The 23,496-nt window shown below is 36.8% G+C and overlaps 2 protein-coding genes across 3 annotated transcripts in view; one reads left to right on the top strand and one right to left on the bottom strand.

The window, feature by feature from the left end:
- The first annotated feature begins 460 nt into the window (after positions 1–460).
- On the top strand, positions 461–5,565 carry LOC116288760 (uncharacterized). Its single transcript, XM_031695583.2, has 3 exons — positions 461–803; positions 2,355–2,530; positions 3,032–5,565. The coding sequence occupies exons 2-3, from the start codon at positions 2,404–2,406 to the stop codon at positions 4,588–4,590; spliced, it is 1,686 nt and encodes a 561-aa protein (XP_031551443.2). The 5' UTR covers positions 461–803; positions 2,355–2,403; the 3' UTR covers positions 4,591–5,565.
- A 3,415-nt stretch (positions 5,566–8,980) lies between these two features.
- The window catches only part of LOC116288762 (uncharacterized), a 60,955-nt gene continuing 46,439 nt past the window's right edge, over positions 8,981–23,496 (bottom strand). The window contains exons 20-36 of one of the 2 annotated variants that reach the window (XM_089027666.1): positions 21,034–21,134; positions 20,496–20,600; positions 19,375–19,928; positions 18,831–19,049; positions 18,414–18,743; positions 18,065–18,325; positions 17,665–17,861; positions 17,204–17,543; positions 16,837–16,962; positions 16,611–16,733; positions 16,029–16,151; positions 15,637–15,759; positions 15,232–15,354; positions 14,957–15,066; positions 14,024–14,127; positions 13,520–13,942; positions 8,981–10,959 (exon numbers count right to left, since the gene is read on the bottom strand). In XM_089027666.1, coding sequence (XP_088883792.1) covers positions 10,818–10,959; positions 13,520–13,942; positions 14,024–14,127; positions 14,957–15,066; positions 15,232–15,354; positions 15,637–15,759; positions 16,029–16,151; positions 16,611–16,733; positions 16,837–16,962; positions 17,204–17,543; positions 17,665–17,861; positions 18,065–18,325; positions 18,414–18,743; positions 18,831–19,049; positions 19,375–19,928; positions 20,496–20,600; positions 21,034–21,134 — 3,504 coding nt within the window. In that variant the 3' untranslated portion in view covers positions 8,981–10,817. Of the gene's footprint in view, positions 10,960–13,519; positions 13,943–14,023; positions 14,128–14,956; positions 15,067–15,231; positions 15,355–15,636; positions 15,760–16,028; positions 16,152–16,610; positions 16,734–16,836; positions 16,963–17,203; positions 17,544–17,664; positions 17,862–18,064; positions 18,326–18,413; positions 18,744–18,830; positions 19,050–19,374; positions 19,929–20,495; positions 20,601–21,033; positions 21,135–23,496 lie in introns of those variants that run through there. The other variant, XM_089027667.1, reaches the window with a different exon arrangement.

Raw genomic sequence — 23,496 nt, 5'->3', positions numbered from 1 at the left:
AGCTGAAGCTTGTATTAAAAAAGCTTTGTATATATATATGCTTTTTTGATATGAAAAGGTTCCCATGATGCTCAGTGATCTCAGCTTTCTAGGTTTTTGGTGACTAACTTTATTGAAATCAGTGTATATGCGACTAACTTTTATTGTTACCAGCCTCTTAGTTGCATTACTCGTTTCGTATTTACCGCGCGGCTCAGCCATAAAAGTGAGTCCAGGTTCTGGACTAAATTGCCTTTGAATAAATTATCCAACCTCCATGAACGCGAAGTTACGGTAAGATACGGTACGGCTACAGTAAGATTACAAATTTTCAGTATCATTTCCCAACTCCTACGAAAACTGCTCTAACCGAGCGAAAACTCGTACATAGATCGTAAAAGGCGCGAAATGACAACAGAATCTCACGCTTGGTATACCTGTGTTTCGGTCAGTGTTTAGTTAATATTGGAGTTCGAGAAGGCGCCCCAAGAAACTCATCTTAATAGAGAGTTTTAGATTGACTTTTTTTTCTCCCCGCAAACGGCAAACGTGACCACGTTTTCATAGTTTTCCTTTATTTTACTTTACCTTTTAAAAACCTTCTCACCAAGCGCAAATACTCTTTTGTTTTTCTACTACTTGGACTTTTTTGCGATTCTTTTTCAATAATTTAAAAGAATTTTTTACTGGTCAACTGACGTTTCACGTTTGCCGTGAACGTAAATCTAAAACTCTCTAACTGATAAGTGAAAACTGCCGAACTTCGGCTGCACTGTTACTCTTAGCTTCAAGGAAAGTCAAGCTTTTGGAGAGATATTATCATGGTAAGACTTAGTAATATAAAATATGTTAGTTTAGGGTCAGGCTAACACGATTATTTGATATTAGAACTCTTACAAACTTCCATATTCTATCTCTGTTTTTACGCAAGCCAAGCTGCATTTACAAGAGACGGTGTTGAAATATTTAATACTTTCTAAAGCAAGGCACAAATAAACCTAATGTATTAGTTTTAAAATACTTTTACAGGCGCTTAGAATGTAATGCAACTCATAATACTGAACTCGAACTGTGCTACAAAAGAATTTTAATTAATAAGGGAAAAACAAATAAAGAAAAAATGCTTATGCAAATCCATCAAGAGAAGTTAGCATCTTGTTTTGGAATCCGAGCCAGGATTTAGACTTTTATTATTTATATTTTTCTATTAAATTTTTTTGGATGATTCGACAGCATATCTATATTCTGTCAAATCGTAGGGCTTTTAGTTACTTGACTGTTACCACTCTTTTCATTGCTACGCGCTGAGCAATACACTTCCCTCAATCAAATAAATTGGTCGGTACCTTTATATTCTCTGATTGGCGGCAGCGTATTGCCCTACCGTATTTCCATGTTGCGACTCGGTTGTCTCGATCAGCGCGTAGCAGTGAAAAGAGTGGTAATTTCTGAATATAAACACTGAAGAAGGAATAAGGTAGTAACCTTTCATATGAAAAAGATATTGCCAGCGAATAATTGATTTTAAAAAAGTAGAAAATATCATCTGGATACGATGGGATTTGAACCCACTGACAGAATTCAAGAAAAAAATCGATCCCACAGTGTGCCATACCCCCGAGACATCCGCAGAGCTGAGGCGTCGTATGGACTTCGGACCTGACGGCGATTAAATCCTTCTGCCCTTGGGTGTACGAATTACGCAAGAAAATGTTCTAGCCGAAGCATCAGGGGAGAGACCAGCCGGCCCCCAGACCATATCGACTAATCGCTTGCATCTCTGCCACGCACGGAATCGGTTGAAAAAATGATGTTAAAAAGTCTAGTCTATTCGGTGCATTGTTTTTACGGCTAGTTGCTATGCTGATTCACCTGGAACCGTGGTCCAGTGGATAAATCGTTGTCGTTCAAGATATCGAGTCAAGTCCGGTCGAGCCAAGTTATTAACTGGATGGGTGACCCCAAACTTATGGCTACTTAACTTTTTTTTCAATTTTTTCCGTAACTCAATTTCAATCTATAGCAATTATTTTTCGTTGAGAAATCTCTTGGAAATTAAAAACTGTCGGGAATTGAATCCGTCAGGCAGTCGACTGTAGTCATGAGCAATGATTCTAAGTACCACGAAGGACACTACTAATGGAGTCGCTCGTATTCTGTTCCAATTGTGTTTCAAAAAAAATTTTTTAAATTTAACTGAATACCAAATAAATTATGAAAGATCAAAAATTCAACTGTCAGCTACCCCCATGGATCCGGAATGACACTCCCCTACCCACCCCCTGAAGAAACCATGGGAGACTTTATGATCATGCTATATTCATTAATTGGCAGCCAGTTAGAAATATGATAAAAATGACCATATCTATGTTCAGTTCATTTTAGTTCCAAATATCATCAAGAGCTGACTAAGTCCCTGAAAGCATGGCGAATCTCTTAAGGTACCTGAAGAGACCGGCCCATCTTTCCAGTTTGGTTTTCATTATCGTTATTACCCTGGTGATCATCATTTACAACATATCTACCGTGTGGAAAAGTATTAACTTATCAGGTGAGATATACCCTTTCAGTTTCGTACATATGCATGACGGCGTACATAATCTTGATTTTTATTTTGATCACCCGCCATTTTGTTTACTTATGAGCCTCGCGATTGTTACTCAAACCATGGCCAGCTGATCTGAGGGAAAATTATGTTAGCCAATCAGAATATCACAGCGTAACTTTTCCTCTTGAAATTTTGGATTCCCAAACCACCAAATAAGAAAAAACGGCATTGCTCAGTAATAAGCACTTGATACTACCTGGGGGTCAAAAACAATGGAACATATTAACATGATAAAAGATTTCAATCCTCAAGAGAAGGAAATTCTTTTTTTTTTTTGACCCCCAGATTGAGCTGATTTTAGGTCTTGACTTCTGGTTAAAGTTCTAAAGTTCTAACAAGAGTCTACTGTTCGAAAACTAAGGATTAAAACAAGTAAAATACAAAAAGTTATAAACGCTTTTGTCTAATGTATGTTTTTTTTGTTGTTGCTTTTTTAAATTCAAGTTGTTAAGGTGAAAGTACGCACCGTTATTGAAGATTACCATGGCAACTACCACAACATTAAGAAGATATCAGGTCAGAAAGGAAGCAAGATTGATGACAATGAACGAAGAGACGACAGATCAAGCCATCAAAAACATGAAGAAATTCTTTCCAAGGGACAAGGAAGAAAACCTTTTGAAACCCATATGTGGGACGAGAGGAACAGATTAAGATTATGCGGCAGTGGATGGCAAGATAAGTATGCTCGATTACATAGTGACATGGTAGCGTCCAGGAAGAATGAAAAATACCTGGTATACACATGTCCAGGAAACAGACAAGGCTGCTGTGGATATGGCAATAGATTACGTGCAGTGATATCACTATTCTACCTATCTATATTGACGGGTAGAGCATTCTTAATCAACTGGCAGACACCGGAGCCTATAGAAAACCATTTGAAGCCCAAGAGGATTCTGTGGAATCATTCAAGTCCACTTGACACATGCACAGGCCTAGAGACGCGCCGTCACTACTGGGGAACAGCCAGTGCAGAGCTTCGGGAAGCTGAAGGATGGATAATACAAGACAGTAAACACTTTAAAAACTGGTTTACAAGGACAAATTTGAGCAGTTATTTTGATGCTCCGATTGAAGAAGTGACTACTATTTGGTATTTTGTCGAGGGTGGGGTTAAAAACAACCCATATCTTATGCGCCGAGCAAAAGAATTAAACATCACGCCATTGATTTCTTCCGGGCTTCCTAAATATGCCCTCATCGGTTGCGCATTTGATTTCTTGTTTGAAAAGTCGCGCGCAGTGGAGCATCTCCTTCAGTTGTGGAGAGACAAAGTACGTGAGGCTGGTGGACCGACCATTGGTATGCATATAAGGACAGGGGATCTACAGTTTGACTATTTTTCTCGTGAGGACGAAAGAATTAATAACCTCAAAAACCTCACTAGACTTAATGGATTCTTCAAGTGTGCAAGACACGTAGAACGAACAGTTTTCAAGTTCAATGAAAGCTCAAATAACGCTCTATGGTTCCTGGCAACAGATAACAACCGTGTGAAGGAATACGCCAGGAAAAACTTTCGAAAGAAAGTCGTCACCACCAACTTGACGATACAACACCTGGATATTTTACATAATACAACAATCTTAAATGATACAATCGAGTGTAACTTTACGACTGGATTCAATGGTTCAGCATTTTGTTACAATATTGTACCATTTAATAAGACTCTGTTCTGCGCCAATCGTACAAATCACACGACGATCAACGATAATAGTACGATATTCAACGATACTCATCGATATACAAAAGGTATTATAGCAATGCTGGTTGAACATTTTATTCTCTCCGAATGTGATTTTCTTATTATCTGCGACAGCAGTTTTAGTTCTACAGCGGTAGGTCTAAGCATGCGCGGTGGTGAGTCGTTTGTTTTTGGTGATCGTGACTGTCTTGACTACACACGAGCACAAAACCTGAGAAAAATAAGATATTTTAGGAAGAAAAGATCCACGCATCAAATAATGAATGAAAGAATGAAGAAAGGAAATTTAGATTAATGGTCGGGTCTTAAAACCCTTACACTATGATCTGAATTCACAATGAAAATGACCAAACATGGGATAGTCTTCGTTTTGCACGGGATACTTGAACAGCTACGATTGAAACAGGAAGAGTTACGGACGGTTTCCAAATGATGTTCGGGTTTTAGGACTCTTACAACAGATCTGAATTCATAATGAAAATTACCAAATATGGGCTTCATTTGGTAATTCTCATTATGAATTCAGATCTTTGTTGTCACGTGTAAAGCGAAGAAGAATCGGATTCTTCGCTTTGCACGTGATACGTGAAACAGCTAAGGCCCGGTTCGTACGTCGAACTTTTCATGAACCGAACCTAATGCATATATTATATTTAATCGCAAATCGTAAAAAGGGGGGGGGAGGGGGCAAGCAGGTTTATCATGAGCTGTGCATGCGCATGAACATCAACATGGCTTCCACGTGTTATATGTGTGATTCGTGTTTTGTAACCACGAAATACGTTTGTATTTCTTGTAAAATGCCAATATGCAATAAGTGTTTATGTTTTGAAAGCGATGAAGAACGGCCTGGTTGAGTTGCAGCAAGAAGTATAGGATGGCCGAGCGGGGAACTGCGGAAGAGTCTGATTTCTATATTACTGTATGTTAACCGCTGTCCTAAATGCTTGACTTGGAAAAATCTAATTGGATCGACTGAATTTGGTACGACGTCTGAAGCAAAAGTAGATATTTGACGATCTTTGGTCGATCTTCAACGTGTTAGGTTCGGTTCATGAAAAGTTCGACGTATGAACCGGGCCTAAGATTCGATGGAGACATGAACAGTGGCGAACGGTTACCAAAGATCGAGTAAGAAAGGAAGGAGGAGAGTTACATTAGACTTGATATGATTTCCATAGCATTTTGTAAATGTAAATAAAGAAGATAATTGAAGATAGAGAATGGAGAACGGAGAGTCTTTAGAAAGAAAAATACAAATCATCTTGAAGGTATGTTTTGTCGTATTTGAAAGAATTAAAACTAGCTTCTCTCGCTAAAATGAAAAAAAACAAAAAACTGTCGCACTTTAAGGAATTGTACCGTTACAGTGTCTAAACATGGAGAGTGCAGCGACCAAGCGAGAAACTATGAAAGAGTCTATTTTTTAATATTTGTCGAGTATTTTGAAAGTAAAGATAGATAGATAGAGTACAAACACTAAAAGTGTGCAACTTATACTGTTTGTACTCTAACACTCTTATTAGCCCCTTATTAGCCCCTTCAGTTACTAGATGTAACTGTTATCAATAGCGCAGCGCAGCCGTGACGTCATAAAAACGAAGACAAAGGCGAAATTCGGACAAACAAACTTACAAGTTTACTTTCAGCAGATAATTTTCACAGCCGATCGCAGTTGATCTTAGTTTACATGGGTTATTATTGTAACTTTAAGTAAAAATAATGAAATCGGTTCGTATAATCTTCGTAGCGGTTAAACAGAATGCAATGTTTGTCCGAATCTTTAAGCTATTTTTAGAATCAGTGCCCTGCGCTATTGTAGAGTTGCAAGCATTCCCAAGAGAGTTAAAAGACAAAAACATGGCGTTCATTGTGGTACCGTTAACAATGGATGCTAATGAGAAATCGTTTGTTAAATGGCACCAACATGGCCGCGATGACGTAACGTGCAAACGAAGAATGGGAGCCCTTAAAGTAGATTTAAAAGTAAAGTAAGGGATTCTGTGTTTTCAGGCAGCTGGAGGTGGGATCAGCTATATGTTTACAGGTATCAAGGAGTAGCAGCTGTAATAATACACTTTTTTAGAATTTACATCATGGTATATAAAAAAATTATCTATATTTTAATTTCATTAAATTTTTCCCTGAGGAGAGAAATCACAACAGCTTTCGACAATTACTGTTGACCCTGTAGTAAACATAAGCTCAGGCACCGAAGATTTTTGTTACAAGCTTCTTCAGTGGGTATCTTACGTCCACTTTATACAGAGTTAAAGAGAAGACAGACTGGGTCTACGGTTTCAATGCGAGGAGACACAATGATGATCATTCAAGTTTTTGATCATAAAAACTCAGAGATAAGAGACGTGCCTTGTTATTTTGGTTATTATGGAAACCAATGTTCGCTTGTTGCGGGCTTTGAAATGAAGCTCAAACTAGCTCTATTTTCTTAAAGTGTATTGTGAACTGGGATCAACTAATAAAAGGCAAAGCTTGTTTACATCAGTATGGAAATGGATGAAAATTAGACTGATAAGCCATTTGTTTGTCTTTCGACTTCAAAACGTAGCAGTGGGACATTTTATTCCAATTAGAGAGAGAGAGAGAGATCACAATACATATGAATACATATGTTAGAATCGCGCTATATGATTAAACTGATAGAATAAAACTGGTGGCGTTCAAAAGGTTTTGTTCATTTTGGCTCAATATCGACCAAAAGTGACTCCTCAAATCTCTAAAAGCATGGCGAATGTATTAAGGTACATGAAGAGACGACAAGTCAATCTTTTTGGATTTGCTTTCATTATCGTTTTACCCTGGTGATCATCACTTACAACATATCTATCAAAGGTGAGATATACATCTTCATTTTTTTTGCTAATTTTTTTTCCCGAAAAAACTCAATGGTTGTATACTTCTGTACTAAATAGAAGAGAATTCAAGTGCAATTCGAGTGCAAGAGAATTCTTAATTATAGGCCTTTTGCAATAGATTGACACGTGATTGACATTACTGGAGGTTTTGCATTGGCAAATAATTATTGTTTAAATTGAAGTGATCGATGATATTCTTTGCAGTATTATTGTCCGAAGTTTGACAATAATACATCGTAGCGCAAAAAATACCATATTTTTTCTCTTCTTGGCGAGTTAATAGCAAAAATCTACTTTAGATATCTACTAAGAATATATTTCTTGCAAGAAAAGGGGATTTTTATAGTTATTTAGTGCGCTAACTTACCTTTTATCGCCAAAAAAACTACCCGAATTCCCCATCTTTTTTTACATTCTCGCATAGCTAAAATCCTGTAGAATGCCAGCCACAATGGCCGATTTGATCACGTGACCTCTTAGTACACAGGCGCGCGCGCATCCTTTCTACGGATGAATTTCAGTAGTGCGCGCCCTCATCGTGATGACGTCACGGTTTCGATAAGCAAAATATCCCCAAAACAAAGTCGGTGCCCCTCTATTAATTTCGTTTTTCGAAAGTAATTTATAATACCCAACTTTTGACAAGAAAAAAAATTAAAATTCTGACGATGGAATCAAATCGAAATTGCATATTTTGTACATAATTGGAGAATTTCGCGTAACGTGAAGGCTTCCAGTCCGTGTCTTGTAGTCCAATAAATATATGTTATTTTCCGGCCAGGAGGTCTGGATAGGGAAAAACTGTGCCCGAGGTCTTGAATATACGAGGCCAGGAGGTCCGAATAGGGAAAAACTATGTCCGAGGTCTTGAATATACGAGGCCATTAGTCCGAGGTCCGTTTTCAAGACCGAGGGCACAGTTTTTCCTTATCCGGACCGACTATAGGACGGTAAATAACTTATTTATTTTTTCCCACACAAATTTTAAATGCTAACTAATTATTTGGTCATTTCCTAGAGTTCTGTGAGACGAGCAATTTATTTTTTTAGTAAATATGGCTTTCCATGTTTACGTTGTTCGCGCGTTTTGTATACCTTAAAAAGGATGAACTTCCACGTATCTGATAGCTAAACGAACTCGGTGACCACCATTTTTTATTTGCTCATTTTACTTCTAGTATGATGCTCAGTTTCATCATGCTTCAGTACTGTGCTGAAGGTAAATTTGATTAACTTATTAAAGGTTTAAAGGAGAGTAATCGCTAACAAAGCGACGCCGGCGCTGCTTGGCACGGATAGTGCAGCGGTAAATACTCAGAGCGTTCAGCTGATTCAAACCAGAAAGACCGTTGGTGGACGTGGTAAATATATTCATATCGTAAGGCTGATTCAAACCAGAAAGACCGTTGGATGGAAAGATAAGTGAACACTATTTAGTATCCATTTAGAAACAAACATATATCAATTCAATTAGAAATCTACGAATAACTGAAACAATCACACATATTTAAAACCCAATCCGTCTGTCCTAGCGCCCTTGGGTGGAGTGAGAAAAATAGACTCTGCCGATGTGGGACGTTATACTTGTCGCGCCTGCGTGGCGTAACTTAGCAACGCTGTCATGATTTTGACAGCCGCTCTCGTCAAACGGTGGAGCCACGGTGTGTTACATTTGCTCATGCGTACTACATGTGCCCGATTTAAAACCGGTTTTAAAACTGGTTTCGTTTGTCCACGATCGTGGGTGGTGGTGGGTGGTGAGCAGTGGTTCGCAATCGTCATTAAAATGTTTAATAAAAAATAGTGATAATCAGTTAGTATCACTTTTAATATTTAAATTCATATTCAGTTACAAGTGGCACAATTGTAATACCGATTATCGTTGGTCCATTCTTTGCTCCGTAATATTGTAGGTTTTGTAAAATTTCTTATTACTCCGACGCGTTTCGTCTGTAATCAACAGACGCTAGCCATGGAGTTTACAAATGAGTACTATTACAACAGTTTATATGGACTATTTACAGGAAATTACAAAACATACAAACATGTTGTAGCAGGAAAGCACGTAAAATAGGCTAGGCAATAGTGAAATTTCCTAATTAATCAATGTTATTTTATACTTTTTGTGACACATGGTTAGCGCTAACCATGGCGAGTAATAAAAAAGTTTACAAAACCTAAGGAAAGATCAGTTGTTTATTTGTTGTCCACTTTAAAAACTTGTCAAAAATTGCTATTTAAAAAAAAATAAATTATTGATTAAAAAAATTGTTTAAAAAAAATTGTTTAAAAAAAATTGGGCTATAGCCCCCAGTTCCATCTCTGCAAAACCGTACCGTTCGTTCCCAAATTGTTGAGAATAATTTTTTGTTGAAGTTGAATAGGAATTTTCTGTTGAAGTTGGGCGATAAAAGGTATTGTTTTTGGCATAAACTTGAGGTTGAAGCAATTAGGAGATTTTTTATTTGAATAAGATTTTGAGTTGACCACGAAAGTGTCGATATACAAATAATTTGTTGATTTTGAACGTGTTCACATTCGTTGAATTTTGCACCATTCCGACAACCACAGTATAATGCGCATGATGAGAAAATTATTATTTGTTGGCAGTTATTTGCAGTTATCTCGGCGAATCAAAACAAAGGAAAATAGTTTAAATGATATTTTTTTAAATTATTTTTACTTATCTGCATATAGCAGTCGAGGTTTTGCTTCTGTGATTACAAACAAATTTTCTCTCTCAAGCTTCTCTGTCACATATACAGCGTGCATGTATCTATATCTATATATTAAAATGGAAAATCAAAGAAAAAATATCGATACCTTAAAATAAAAAGATTACTTAAAACAAAAAGATTAACAATCGTAACTTACAAATTCGTCTGATAATAATCTAGTTTTTCTTGTTCTTTAGGACTCCAACGCTATATAAAATAAATCCTGAAAGAACTAGTTCTCGTCTGGTCACGTGATCTTACTAGTAAAGAACAACGAATACTTAGTCGAGTGCTAAACAGGTCATTCAGATCCATTTGATACATTTTGTGAAACAAATAAGACACTTTCTAGGTCAAGTGACCCTATCCCCCTTGAGCAGTTGGGTCAAAATGATCAAAAAAATAAAATACAATAAAATGAACACCTCGATCCACCTCGATATTAGTGAAAATACTTGGTGCACGATAAAAGATATCTATTGGGGTTTTTCAATGTCATGTCACGCTATCAAAAATTTCATCTTTTGTCAGAAAAAAGAACTGATTTTCAGTCAAATGTTTCCTATAGATATTAGAAAAATTTGTAAAGTTTCGTGAACATTGTTCATAATCAGAAGTCCATAACTATCCATCCATGGATTTCTGCCATAATCCAGAGAGTGTACGAATCAACCTTGCAACGTTTACGACAAAAAAATGAATGTATGCTGGAGGGCAAATTTTGCCTGCCAACATAACAGTTCTTCGTAAAATTTCTTTTTTTAAAGAAAATCATATCTTCGATAGTTTATGTGCGATCTTCGCGAAACTTCACAGTTTTTACTAATATCTGTATGAAAACTTTGAATGTCAACTGCTTTTTCAGATTTGAAAAAAAATCTCTACAGCGTGACGTCACATGAAAAACCTCATAAAAGTGTGCAACATGCTTATGTGTTTATTTGGTATGCTGGTTTATCTGTGTCCAGAATATCTGCTCCCAGATTGTCAATACTGTAGTCTTCATTCTGCATTTTCATCTCTATTTCAACTTGCTTTTTGATTGCTGCGGGGGAGCTCTCCCTTGATTTCCTTTTCCACAAAACAAAGAGAACAGAAAAAACAGTCAGGGATGTCATAAATTCCTCGACGTACACCACGAAATGTTTCTTAGCGGAGGGGGTTAATCAATCAATCAATCAATCAGTTTATTCAATCTACCATTCTGGAAATATAGTAACATTGTATGAACAAAAATTGTACAAATATGTACACCTTTTGCTGTTCATTAACCGCAAAGGAATATTTATTGAAGTGAAGAAGCATTGTTATTAGAGCGAACAGGCATACAATAAGGCGAACGGAGTCTCAATAGTGCGATGGAACGTTCATTAAGAAATTTAGCATTGAATTTGACAATCATGAATATGTTTGCGTGGGTTCATTAACGTTTTTAAACTTTCATTAGCGTTTTGGTGCAGTCAATAAACCACAACACACATTCAATACAGCGTTTTGGACATTTATTCACGCAATACAATATAAGTATATTTTCCACTAGGAATTTTAGGATTTTAACTGTCTTTTCATTTTTTTAAAAAGCCGTGAATATGATTTCGTACAAACAAAGCGCCGTTAGGTATGAATATTAAGTTAGTTCTGAGTTTTTTAATCCCTCTTTTTTGGATGTTGCAATGGTTCAACAAATAAACCAAATTCCAAATGAAGTCAAATAGCGTCTTGTGAGGGCCTATGAAGATCCACAGAAATGCATAAAATGGTACGACCACATGCAAACATATCGTCCAAGATGTTTAAATACAGAACACATTCAAGGATAAATTCACTTTTTTGTTTTTGAAAATGTACAATCGTAAAAGCACAATATGCTTATTTTGTATTGCGTAAATAAATGTCCAAAACACTGTATTGAGTGTGTGTTGTGGTTTATTGACTGCACCAAAACGCTAATGAAAGTTTGAAAACGTTAATGAACCCACGCAAACATATTCATGATTGTCAAATTCAATGCTAAATTTCTTAATGAACGTTCCATCGCACTATTGAGACTCCGTTCGCCTTATTATATGCCTGTTCGCTCTAATAACAATGCTTCTTCGCTTTAATGAATATTCCTTTGCGGTTAATGAACAGCAAAAGGTGTAATAAAAGAAATAGTGATTGCAGATTTTATAATTGAATGTATATATCTCCAGAAGGAAAACACCTAAAGAAGAAACCATAGGCTTATATTCTTGAGGTGTCTTATATAAGCTTGGGTAATTTAGATATAATTATTTGATGAAGCATGAAGGTGTATATTGTCATGTATAAAAATGAATATATAGAAATAAATACATATTAGTACATACATATGCACATGAAGTTAAAGTTAGAAAGTATTAATTTACAATGATCAGTAATTATAAAGAGTTCATTTACAATTTAATTTAAAAAAATACAGATATTAAACTCAATTGATAGATTAAATTAATAAGCACGTAAAGATCAGTGTTTAGACATAACAGCTGATGAGATGCTTTTTTAGTGTAATTTTGAAAATAGATTTTGAACTTGCTGACCTAATGTGATTGGGTAGCATGTTCCACAGTTTTGGCCCTTGACTTATTACTGTGAATTGTTTGATATTGGTTCTACAGAAAGCAGGTCTATAATTATTTGACTGTCTAGTTGGATAATCGTGGATTTGGGAGTTTTTTACAAATTTGTTTTGAAAGGAGTTAGGCAAAATTTTATTTTCTATTGAATACACAAATAGCCCTAACTGAAGAGAGTGAATATCTTGCAGTTTTAATAAGTTATATTGAAAAAATAAGGTAGAAGTGTGAGCATCATATCTAGAGTTTCAAAGTTGATAGATCCTCCCCATATTTTACAACCAGCTACAGCAAAATACGTTTACAATTGTTTTGCTCTGCGTAGTGGGAAAAAAAAAGCACCAACAACAAAACAAATAAAAATCAATACTTTTATAATACTGTATAAAGATGATTAGGATTAGTAACGCATTTTATCGAAATAATTATATGAACATTTATATATACAGAATATATATGTACGTATGACGTGTATGTGTGGAATATGTGAATATCGATATTATGCGCATACATAAACATACGTATATACTTGTAACTTATTTGGAACTAAGTTGATGTGCAACTATGTACAAAACGCCAAATAAAATATGTCTGTCTGTCTGTCTGTTTCGTCACCCGGAGCGTCACATACCAACATGCAAGTAAAGGCCTAGACTCATTTGTGTCCAGTTGTGAGTTCATTAAGTTATGCGCACGCATTACGCATATCGTGGACACGATTTTTGCCAGAGAATTCTTTGTGTTTTTTTTTTTTTTTTTGCGTGTGCCTTATCATCCAGTTTTTTTGGTGGCATTTTGGCGAATGCTCAAACGGAAAACTGCCGGATCCAAGCATAGATTGCTTTCATAACAACAAATAAAAAAAGCAAGTAAAGCGAAATGACTGGGCTAAAAGAGAAAAACCAAAAGGGACCTCTGCGAGATCTGCTACCTCTCTGGTAGAGAGGAGGCTGCATATCGCAAAGTAATTTTTGGCATCTCCCAACATATTTTATAAGAATTGGCTAGTCTGTCCTTTTAGTGTACATACTGACCTGATAATTACAACGATAATGATGAAGATCAAAAGAGTCCCCACTACTGATCCACCAATGATAAGATAACGGACATATCCAGTCTTTTCTTTGTGATCTCTGGTGTCAGTAGGCTCATTGTTGGTAGGTGTATAAGGTTTAGTGGTAGGTTGGCCTGTTAGTTTTTCATCCATATACACGGATACAGAGAGTATTGTCTTGTTGATAGCTCTGCCTATACGAGCCAGGGATCCTTTCACGATATCAACGAGAATATTCTTATCGACTGTGTCAGTGACTCCAATGGCGGCACCTGGTGGGAAGTTAACGTAGAATGCTACAGCAGCAATCACGTGATCAGGGATGGAAGAGTAAGACAACTGTACTGGGTAACCTGGCAGAAGATGAACTTCTTGTGTTGTGAAGGTTACACCAGTGGAGCGCCTGGAAAACATTGGTGTTTATTAGTTGTTGTTTTTTTCCTTCTCTTTTCCTTTCTGTTCTTTCAGTCTACAACAGATTTACCTTACTCTTGTCTTGGGTCTAAAGCAGCTCTGACTTTTAGAACAGAATTCAGTAACTTCTTGGGCCACAGCGTTCTTAAATTTCAGATCTTTTTTGTGGTGCCACTGTGGGAATGTCATGTCAACATTAACTCTCACTATAATGATTCTTAGTGTAATTTTAGACTTGAATATAGAGTTTCTAGAGCTGTGATTGGTCGAGCGACCGGTGATTCCGAGATGATAATCATCGCTGGAGCGGTTATTACATGAGGTTTTCTTTATCCTGAATTTCGAATTTTCTCTGATATTCAAGTCTAAAATTATACTAAAACGATTATTCCCATCAGGCTCAGTGATTATGGTGATATTCATCTCGCGGCTCGGTAAATATTCCACCGATAATCACTTCGCCTTCGGCGAATAATGAACATTCTACACAAAATCGATGCTAACGGCTTAGCAACAGAGAACTTGTAACTGGAGTATTATCTTGGTAACCATTGTTTGAGAAGGGACGTTTAACCGCTAACATCCCTCTGAACTAAATATTGATGAGAAAATTTAGTCTAGATTTTTTGGCCTTACAAACATAATCATGAGAGAAATTGTAAATTGTACGCAGGTATTAAAGAAATTTCATGCCCACGATTCTCTAAAGTAGATGGTAGTCAGGAGTCTTTGAAAAAAGACCGTAACTTATTCCGCTCTAGGTTAATCAAGTGAACCACATTTTGGTTTATTTTTCTCGGTGATCATGGTATTACAAACTGATAGCATGACATTTTGGGACATTAGTAGTAGTTAAATGCCCCCGAAAGCCGAGGGAAATTTTGTTGAAGTCCCAAGTTTTTACTCATGATAAGTAAACTTCACGCTTTTTTAATACATGCATGAGATCTAATGGAGAAGAGGTTTTGTAATTCTTTAGTTAAGGTACTCTATCCATACCTACCTCAGTTATGTCAAGTCCTTTGATGGTAACATTAACAGAGTTTTGGATATCTCTTTTTGAAGGTGGTCTTGGTGTTGACGGAGGTGAAGTCGTAGCCGGTTTCTCAGGTTCTAAATCAAAATAAATTAATCTCCTTGTTTTACCACGTCAGCAGTTGATATATTTGTGCATATATTAAACTCATAGTTCGCGGGTCATTATTGGAATTTACGAAACATTCAGAAGAATAAAGGTCATTGGAAGCCAGCTGTTCTTTGTGTCACTATATATGTTACCTTGACATTCATTGCCCTTCCATACGAGGCCTATTCTACACTCGCATTCGTAGGAGCCAATGGTATTGCGGCAACGCAGATTAGCTGAGCAGTTAAACGTCCATTCAAGGCACTCGTCGATATCTGAAAAAAACATTATTATTCAATATAAGGCTGGTTGCTAAACTTAATATTTCTCGCCACAATCACAATGAAACTACGCATGAATCGTAGTAGACAGAATGCGCACGTGAATGTGCACCTAGGATCTGAAAAGTAGGGAAACAAGATAGATGGGAAAGAAAAGAAAGACACACCATGCACGTCCATTCCTCTCTTGCAAGACCTCAAACTCTCTTACTGTCATTCTTCAACCAATGACACATATTCATTCAAAGAAACAAAGCTTTTTGTATCTTCACTTACCAATGCACGTCACGTTGTCAGTATCCAGACGATATCCAGGACGACATTTACAATCGTACCAACCAATGATATTGCGACATTCCTGATTACAGCGATTCTTCCCTGTTGTGCATTCATCGATGTCTGAAAAAAAATCAAGGCGAGAACAATGATATTACTAACCAAATATAATGAATGTTGCTGCTAGTTCAAATTTAAATGTTATTACATAGCGAGTGCTGCGTGAAAACATTTTTAGTGAAACCTAGAATAGTTTTCTCTGAATGCACAGATACTGTCCAACGCCATACCTTCGTAGCCGCTGTTTGCAGATTTGTTACACAACAATTTCTCACCTGAACAAGCGGAAAATTAGGGAGATCGTTTTGCGTGACGATTCTAACAAACGATACCTGTGCATGATTTATTGTCATGTTGAAGTTCGTATCCAGGATGACAAGTACAGTGGTCCGTCCCGTTGGAGACGTAGCAAATATCCTGACATTGATGGTTACCATCCTTACAGGGGGACTCCGCTAAGGAAAAATAGTACAAGACATACGTCATTACACATGTAAAATACCTAATGTTATTCACCCTGTTCCGCTACGATCACTTAGTAGTCACAGGTACATCTGTAACTACCCTATAGCTATTCACTCTATTCCACTACAATCACTTACGTATGCATCTCTTGGGATTGGTAGGATCTACTGTAAAGTACTTGTCACAGGTAAATCTGTAACTACCCTATAGCTATTCACTCTATTCAACTACAACAACTTACGTATGCATCTCTTGGGATTGGCAGGATCTACTGTAAAGTACTTGACACAGGTACATGTGTAACTACCCTACAGCTATTCACTCTGTTCCACGACAATAACTTACGTACGCATCTCTTGGGATTGGCAGGATCTACTGTAAAGTACTTGTCACAGGTACATGTGTAACTACTCTACAGCTATTCACTCTATTCCACGACAATAACTTACGTATGCATCTCTTGGGATTGGTAGGATCTACTGTAAAGTACTTGTCACAGGTACATGTGTAACTACCCGGAGTATTCACACATCTTTGCATACAGTCACTGGCTGGATGGCACTCGTTTACGTCTACAAGCAATGTAATACCATGGATACCATAACGGTTATTGAGATTGCATGCGAAACAATTCATCAACGAATAGAATGGAACAGTACGTATACGCGTACTCACCATCACATGAGCGGCCACCTTCATTTAGCACGTAACCAGGGTTACAACCACATATGAATGATCCAGGAGTGTTGGCACATATTTGGGAACATCGTTGTGAGACGAAGTCATCACATTCATCAATATCTATCAAACATTAAGTTTGTATAAGAACAAATGAAGATGCTTAACTCCTTAACCATCATATCAAATACTGCCAATCAGTATGCAGAAAAACCGTTGTATTTTCGGTGCTATTCCACTATTCCCTCCCATTGGTATTGAGATATAGAAAATACAATTGTCTATTCTCCATTGTTAACCTCTTAAAACAAGTGTATAACTAGTATATATTTAATTGTGCAAGCATTTTGATTGAACTACCTACCTAAGCAAGAATCTCCTTGTCCTGAGAATCCAGACGGGCACGGTCCACATTCATATCCGGTGACATTAGCAGGAGCTGGCAAGTCCTTACACTGTACTCCAGGGTAACATGGGTTCATATTGACCTCACATGCATCAACATCACTTTCACAGAATCGACCCGTGTAACCACTTGGACACTGACAAGACATGATGCTAAAACGACTATTATTTCTATCCTCTTCTTCTTCTTGGTTAGTTATCAAACAGTCACCACCATTGTAACACGCGCAGACGTGCAGCACTGGCCTCAAAACAGAAGTCGCTCCTTTGTTGTCTGTGGCGATTATTTCCAATTTTACCTGATTGAAAAAATGACAGAATTGTTCAATTTTGGTCCCTACCAAATCCCCAAGGCCTTCCGGCACGAACGAGTAAAAAAGTACGGTTATTCACAGAAGAACGGCAAACTCAAAATTTTACCGATTTTGTGGTAACCATCCATTTCAGGATTATCGAAGACTCATTAGTCCATACTGTTGCATCATCTGGAGGACCTGTTATGTTGAATCTTATTTTATCTCCATCCGGGTCCTTGGCCTTGAATGTCACACTTTTTGAAAAGTTCACCGTTAGGTAAAGAACAGATGACGTGTTGTCGAACTTTGGAGGAGAGTTTTCTGATGGGAAAGGAAGAGTTTGTTCATTGGTACAAATTTACTCAGTCTATACTGCTATAATTTCTTTGTGTATGGTCTGCGACTACTATCTACCCAAAGGTCGTTTCCAAGACCCAACGCATCAAATTAACGTCAACCCCCACTCGTTTCTGTCAAAGTCTATCACATAAGCATTGACTATGACAATAAGGATAGCAACATACTCAGCGTGTTGGATTCGTAGACCAATTGTGATCCAACAATCTTTGTGCTTATTCCAACAGACACGTCCTTGGTTGAAGCAGAGTCAAACAAGCAGTTGATGTCCCCTTTGCAAGCAGCTTGAGCTTGTTGCTTTAGGGATTCATTGTAGAATTCCTCAATCAGATCCTCTATGAACATTGGCACGAATGATGTGTTGGAAAACGTGGAGACGTTCTCGTTGAACTGGTAGGTAAAAAGTGAGGTACTCTCGTTTACTTGCCCTGTTATTCAAAATGAAGAAATATTGAAACACGGAAAGCTTTTAAAATAATAATTTAAAAAAAAACTGATTAAAAGCGAATATCTCACATTTCTGTCCAAACTGAAAGTGAATATTCTTGCTGCTTGCATTTGCAGGTAAAACATCTCCACTAGGTGTTGTCAGGTCATCTGTTTGGTCACCATTCCAGGTTCCTAACAACCCTTTCGTCTGGTTCCTGAATGACTTGGGCATTGCCAATAAGATGGACAGGGCACCCTTTACTTCTGTTACAGTAACTGAGATTCCAGATGGGAAAGTTGCTCTGAATGAGTTGTCTTTAGGACGCAAGACAACGACAGAGCCATTGAGACTGGTTGACTGATTGGTAAGACTGTAGTAATCCAAGGTCTCTCCATCAACAAAAAGTGTAAAGTTACCTGCACAAACGTATCGCATGCAAGTGAATAACTAACAAAGTTTATTTTAACTAGTTAATCTTTGTAAGTGATAGAATTTTTTTCTACCTTCTCTCTTTAAACTGATTTCCACTTTGCTTGTATTTCTTTCTTTGGCCACTGCAGCACAAAAGACGGTAGCAGTTCCACCTCCTTTAGCGAGTCTTGTACGCGCTTGCAGCTCAAAGAAGCCGTCCTTTGCATCAAGCATCACATATTCACCAAGACCGTTAAACGTGTAGTTTTTGCCATCAAGGGTGACAAAGTGAGGGTCACCCCACATCCAACCTAAAATACGATCAGACCGTCAGGCATCATGTTATTAGCAATTAGTTTGCTACTTATTTTTATCGGTGCTTTTCGTGTTTCTTGCCGCACAGAAGTTTCAAAAGAAATTTCCCTTCTTGCATGCTGTCGGTAATTGATGTTGTCAAGGTCTGATATTGATGGTTGCCAAAATAGCTTAGAGAGTTTTTAAGCATACAGCAGAAACTGTACGAAAAGACGCCAATATTATTGACTTATACAGGTAACAAATGGCAGTTTGTCTGTGCACACTTACACACTACATTCATTGACATATTTGTTATTGTTATTGACTACGATTACTTACTCCACTCAGGTGGTTCGTATTGCTTGCAGTTGTCTGATGGTCTTCTCTGGTAATAAAGATGACACATTGCCGTTTGTACACAGCACCTGTCGTAGAATTTATCATCATCGGAAATTACGTTCTTAACGTACTTTTTCCTGAGAGCACTGCCTCCCCCTGGATGACCTACGATGAGCGCACCATTGCTTCTCCCGTCGTTAGAGTAACAACATTTCTGTTGCCAACCGTCGATAGAAGTGAAGGTGGAATAGGCGCAAACTTCGGATTTGCCTCTCCAGCCTTCTTGCACATCGAATCTTTCGTCCCATTGGGCTTGAAAGAATGTACAAGGGCAAGGTTCAAGGTATTCAAGGACAGGCCGTGGATCTGGTTCTTTTTTAAACCAACTTTTACATTTGTCCTTTGACAGTTTAACAAGTGAAGTTTCCAAACGAAATAACCATTTTCCTTGGCTCAAGTGAGAATAATTTTTGAATTCGTTTCGCTTTTTGGGATTTCCAAATACAGTTTTGCCAGTTATTTTACTTATGTTTCCGATCATGACCTCTCCAGACCTATAAAGTAGATACTGAAAATATTAGCAAATGGTAATCACACATATCTGCGTTAAACTTGAAGAGGTCTCCGTAATATTGCCTTAACGTAACTATACTGAAATGGCTGAAATGCGGTGAAACGTTGAAAATGCATCGCAAATTAATTTTATTTTTATTTTTAATTTTGCTGAGGATGATGCAAGCTAGGAGGATGATACAAACTGAGGATGATGCAAGCTGAGGATGATGCAAGCTGAGGATGATGCAAGCTGAGGATGATGCAAGCTGCATCGAAACGTTGTTCGTTTCTTATGGCTTAATTTTGTAATTCGTAGTACATCAAAATCGTTATTGATTAGATCAGTAGTTTATCAAGTAAAATAGTTTAAACTATATTCTATGAATAGAAATACTCTAAAATGCCAAAAGCCGTTGGCCTCATTTAAAACGTTTCATTCCAACTGGTTTCCTCAGATTTTTTTGTACCATGAAATATATCGATTGATCTTCTCAGTTAAACTGATACGTTAATGCCAATAAGTTAACGAAGGTACATTACGTTATTGCTAACATTTCTTTGCATACCTTGGTACATTGAAATATTCTTCTCGTCGGCACCCAGCACTCCAGCCGACGACAGGAAGAGGATCATTTATAGAATTTCCTTTGGTGTAGAGACCCCATTTGGCGCTAAAAGAAGAAAAACAATTTGCAACAAAAAGTCTCGTGCTGATATATCGCTTTGCTAAAGAATCAATTTAGCCAAAGGTCCCTTTGGGAAGGCTCTGCTGGATGGCAAACAAACTTTAAAATGCTTCGTATATCCTTGAATTCGAAAGTATCTCATAAGGGTAAGAATGCATTTTGGAAAAGGTTTTGGTGATTAGTAATCCAGCAAAAGTTATTTGAATAAAGGAAGTTTGAATCCTTTTGCCATCCAGTAACAGTCATGTTTATGTCCTGCAAATGGCCTATTAGTTGATTAAGGATCTTTGTTCAGTGCATGTAGGGTTTGAATAATGCATATTTTTTATATGATACTGTTAAGACGGTTAGTGTCCATCAGAATATTTAAGCAATATACAGGCTAAACACCTACTATATAATACAAAAAAAATCAAACCTCGTGGTTGGTGCTGACCACAGAATAACGTCAGGTGGATAGTTGTACATCACAAAGGTGTAGACACCGTCTGTGATAATCACAGCTTGGAAGGTGTTGTACTACAAGGAAGAAAAAGAGCTTTTTCTGTCATAAATCAATAAGTTTTTGAAAACCCACTCGTTCAAGTTTAATACAAATTACACGAGAAAATCATATGATTGTTAGTTTTAACGTTACAGATGGAAAAATTTCGAAAAAACGTTTTTCGTAATATTACCGATGAGTTGAAGAGCTAGAAACGCGCGAACAGGTCTGGAATAGCATTATTCCCCAAACTACTGATGTAAATTCAATTTTTAGTGCTTTTTACACCAAAATAAGAATGAAGTACAGTTGGCCACTAAGCCTTGGATCACCTAGGGCCTTAAGAAATCTATAGATACAAAAAATAGACTATATAGGAAGTATTTGGTCACTAAATCACATTACCTAAAATCTAAATATAAAGTCTATCGTAACAAGTTAAACCACCTGTTGCTAATAAGCAAAAGGTCATACTATAAAAATTATTTCGTATCAACAGATCATAAGCTTAAAACATCATAGTATAATTGATCCTAAATCTATTGCTAATGAATTCAATGTCTTCTATACTAACCTCGGCAATCAATTTATGCTCAACTCTGGCATAAGTAATACATCTTTTTCTGATTATCTTAATCCTCCTTCATGCAGTAGTTTCTATTTGTCTCCCACATCTTCTATTGAAATTGAAGATATAATTTCTGACTTTAAGTCCGGTAAATCTATTGGTCCCTTTAGTATCCCAATTAAAATTCTGAAGCTCCTTAAATCCTTCTTGTCTAGACCTCTTGAGATCCTAATTAATTATTAACATTCAGCATTTCCTGATAGCTTTACAATAGCTAATGTAATTCCAGTTTATAAAAGCGGGTCTCGTTCCCTGACTTCAAACTAGAGTGCAAACAAGATTAAATTCGTGAAACACTACTTACCAAATAGTACAAAATAGTGCTAATTAAACAATAGAAAACAATGGAATTTGCATGAAATTGTGCTATTTAGTATTACTAAAGTTTCACGGGTTTACTGTGTGGTCACTCTATAACCGTGAAACTTTAGTAATACTAAAAAGCACAATTTCATGCAAATTCCATTGTTTTCTATTGTTTAATTAGCACTATTTTGTACTATGTAGTAATTAGTGTTTCACGGATTAATTGTTTGCACTCTATCGTCCAATATCACTGCTTTCTGTTTTTAGTAAAATTCTTGAAAAACTTATGTACAAAAGACTGATGTCTTTCTTTGAAAAGAGTGATTGCCTCTACAATAAACAATTTGGTTTTCGTTCTCTCTCCATAACACTTCTCATGCAATTCTCTTAATTACTGATAAAATTCAAAGAGCCATTGATTCAGGAATTTATTGCTGTGGTGTATTCCTAGATTTTTGTAAGGCCTTTGATACTGTAAACTATGAAATCCTGATCAATAAACTATCTAACTATGGAATAAGGGGCATTGTCCTAGACTGGTTTAAATCCTATCTTAAGAACAGATACCAATATGTATCTATTGATAATACTAACTCTGATTATCTTCCTATCTCCTGTGGTGTTCCTCAGGTTCAGTCTTAGGTCTTGTATGTTAATGATTTCTCCAACTACTAAAATTTTTGATATTCATCTTTTTGCCGATGACTCAAATCTATTCTATTCTGATAAAGATCTTATAAATCTAGAAAATATATTAATATATAAATATAAATAAATAATCATGAATATATATAATAATGTATATATAGATACCTATCGATATTGCAATCTTTATACTATAGTCTTCTTTTCCATCCATTATTCCATATATATTAGTGTTACCTAGCTCGTTTAGCTCTAATAGTTATTCTAGGTAACCTCTACCATTCTTTTGTAAATATACATATATCTATATTTTTCTCTATTGTAATCTCTGGTACAAATAAAGCACATTGTATTGTATTGTATTGTATTGAACAGTTTGCACGTTTGCATCGTTGACTGACAAGCAAGTCGAGCAAGCTTAATGCAGGTGACAGACCAAAATTTATAGATGAAATATTAGATAATCCGTTATCAAAAATCGAAACAACGGTAGCTCGAGATCAAGATAGTATATGAGTAGTATAGGGAATGGGGGTTCCAGCGCAATCTCAACACGGGCAAGACCCGTGTCAAAAATCCACCTACGGACAATCCCCACTCCAAGTGTGGTTGGGGGCAACAGCGCAAATATGTTAGTCTATATATGGAGTGCGAAGAATGTAAAGAGTTTGTTTATGATTTCTGTGTAAAGTGCTTGAAACCCAAGTTTGTGTCTACTAAACCAAATAAGTATATTTGTTGTGGTAAGAAAATGCAAATAGAAGACGACACGTCAGCACAGTGTTACGAGTGCGGTAAGAATATTCGTAATGCCGTGC

Source organism: Actinia tenebrosa, unplaced genomic scaffold, assembly GCF_029948245.1.
Source record: "Actinia tenebrosa isolate PJP-AT-01 unplaced genomic scaffold, QUT_ActTen_1.0 PGA_scaffold11__36_contigs__length_13525064, whole genome shotgun sequence".
NCBI lineage: Eukaryota > Metazoa > Cnidaria > Anthozoa > Actiniaria > Actiniidae > Actinia > Actinia tenebrosa.
Note: the sequence above shows the minus strand (reverse complement) of the source record. Positions and strands in the feature narration are given on the sequence as shown.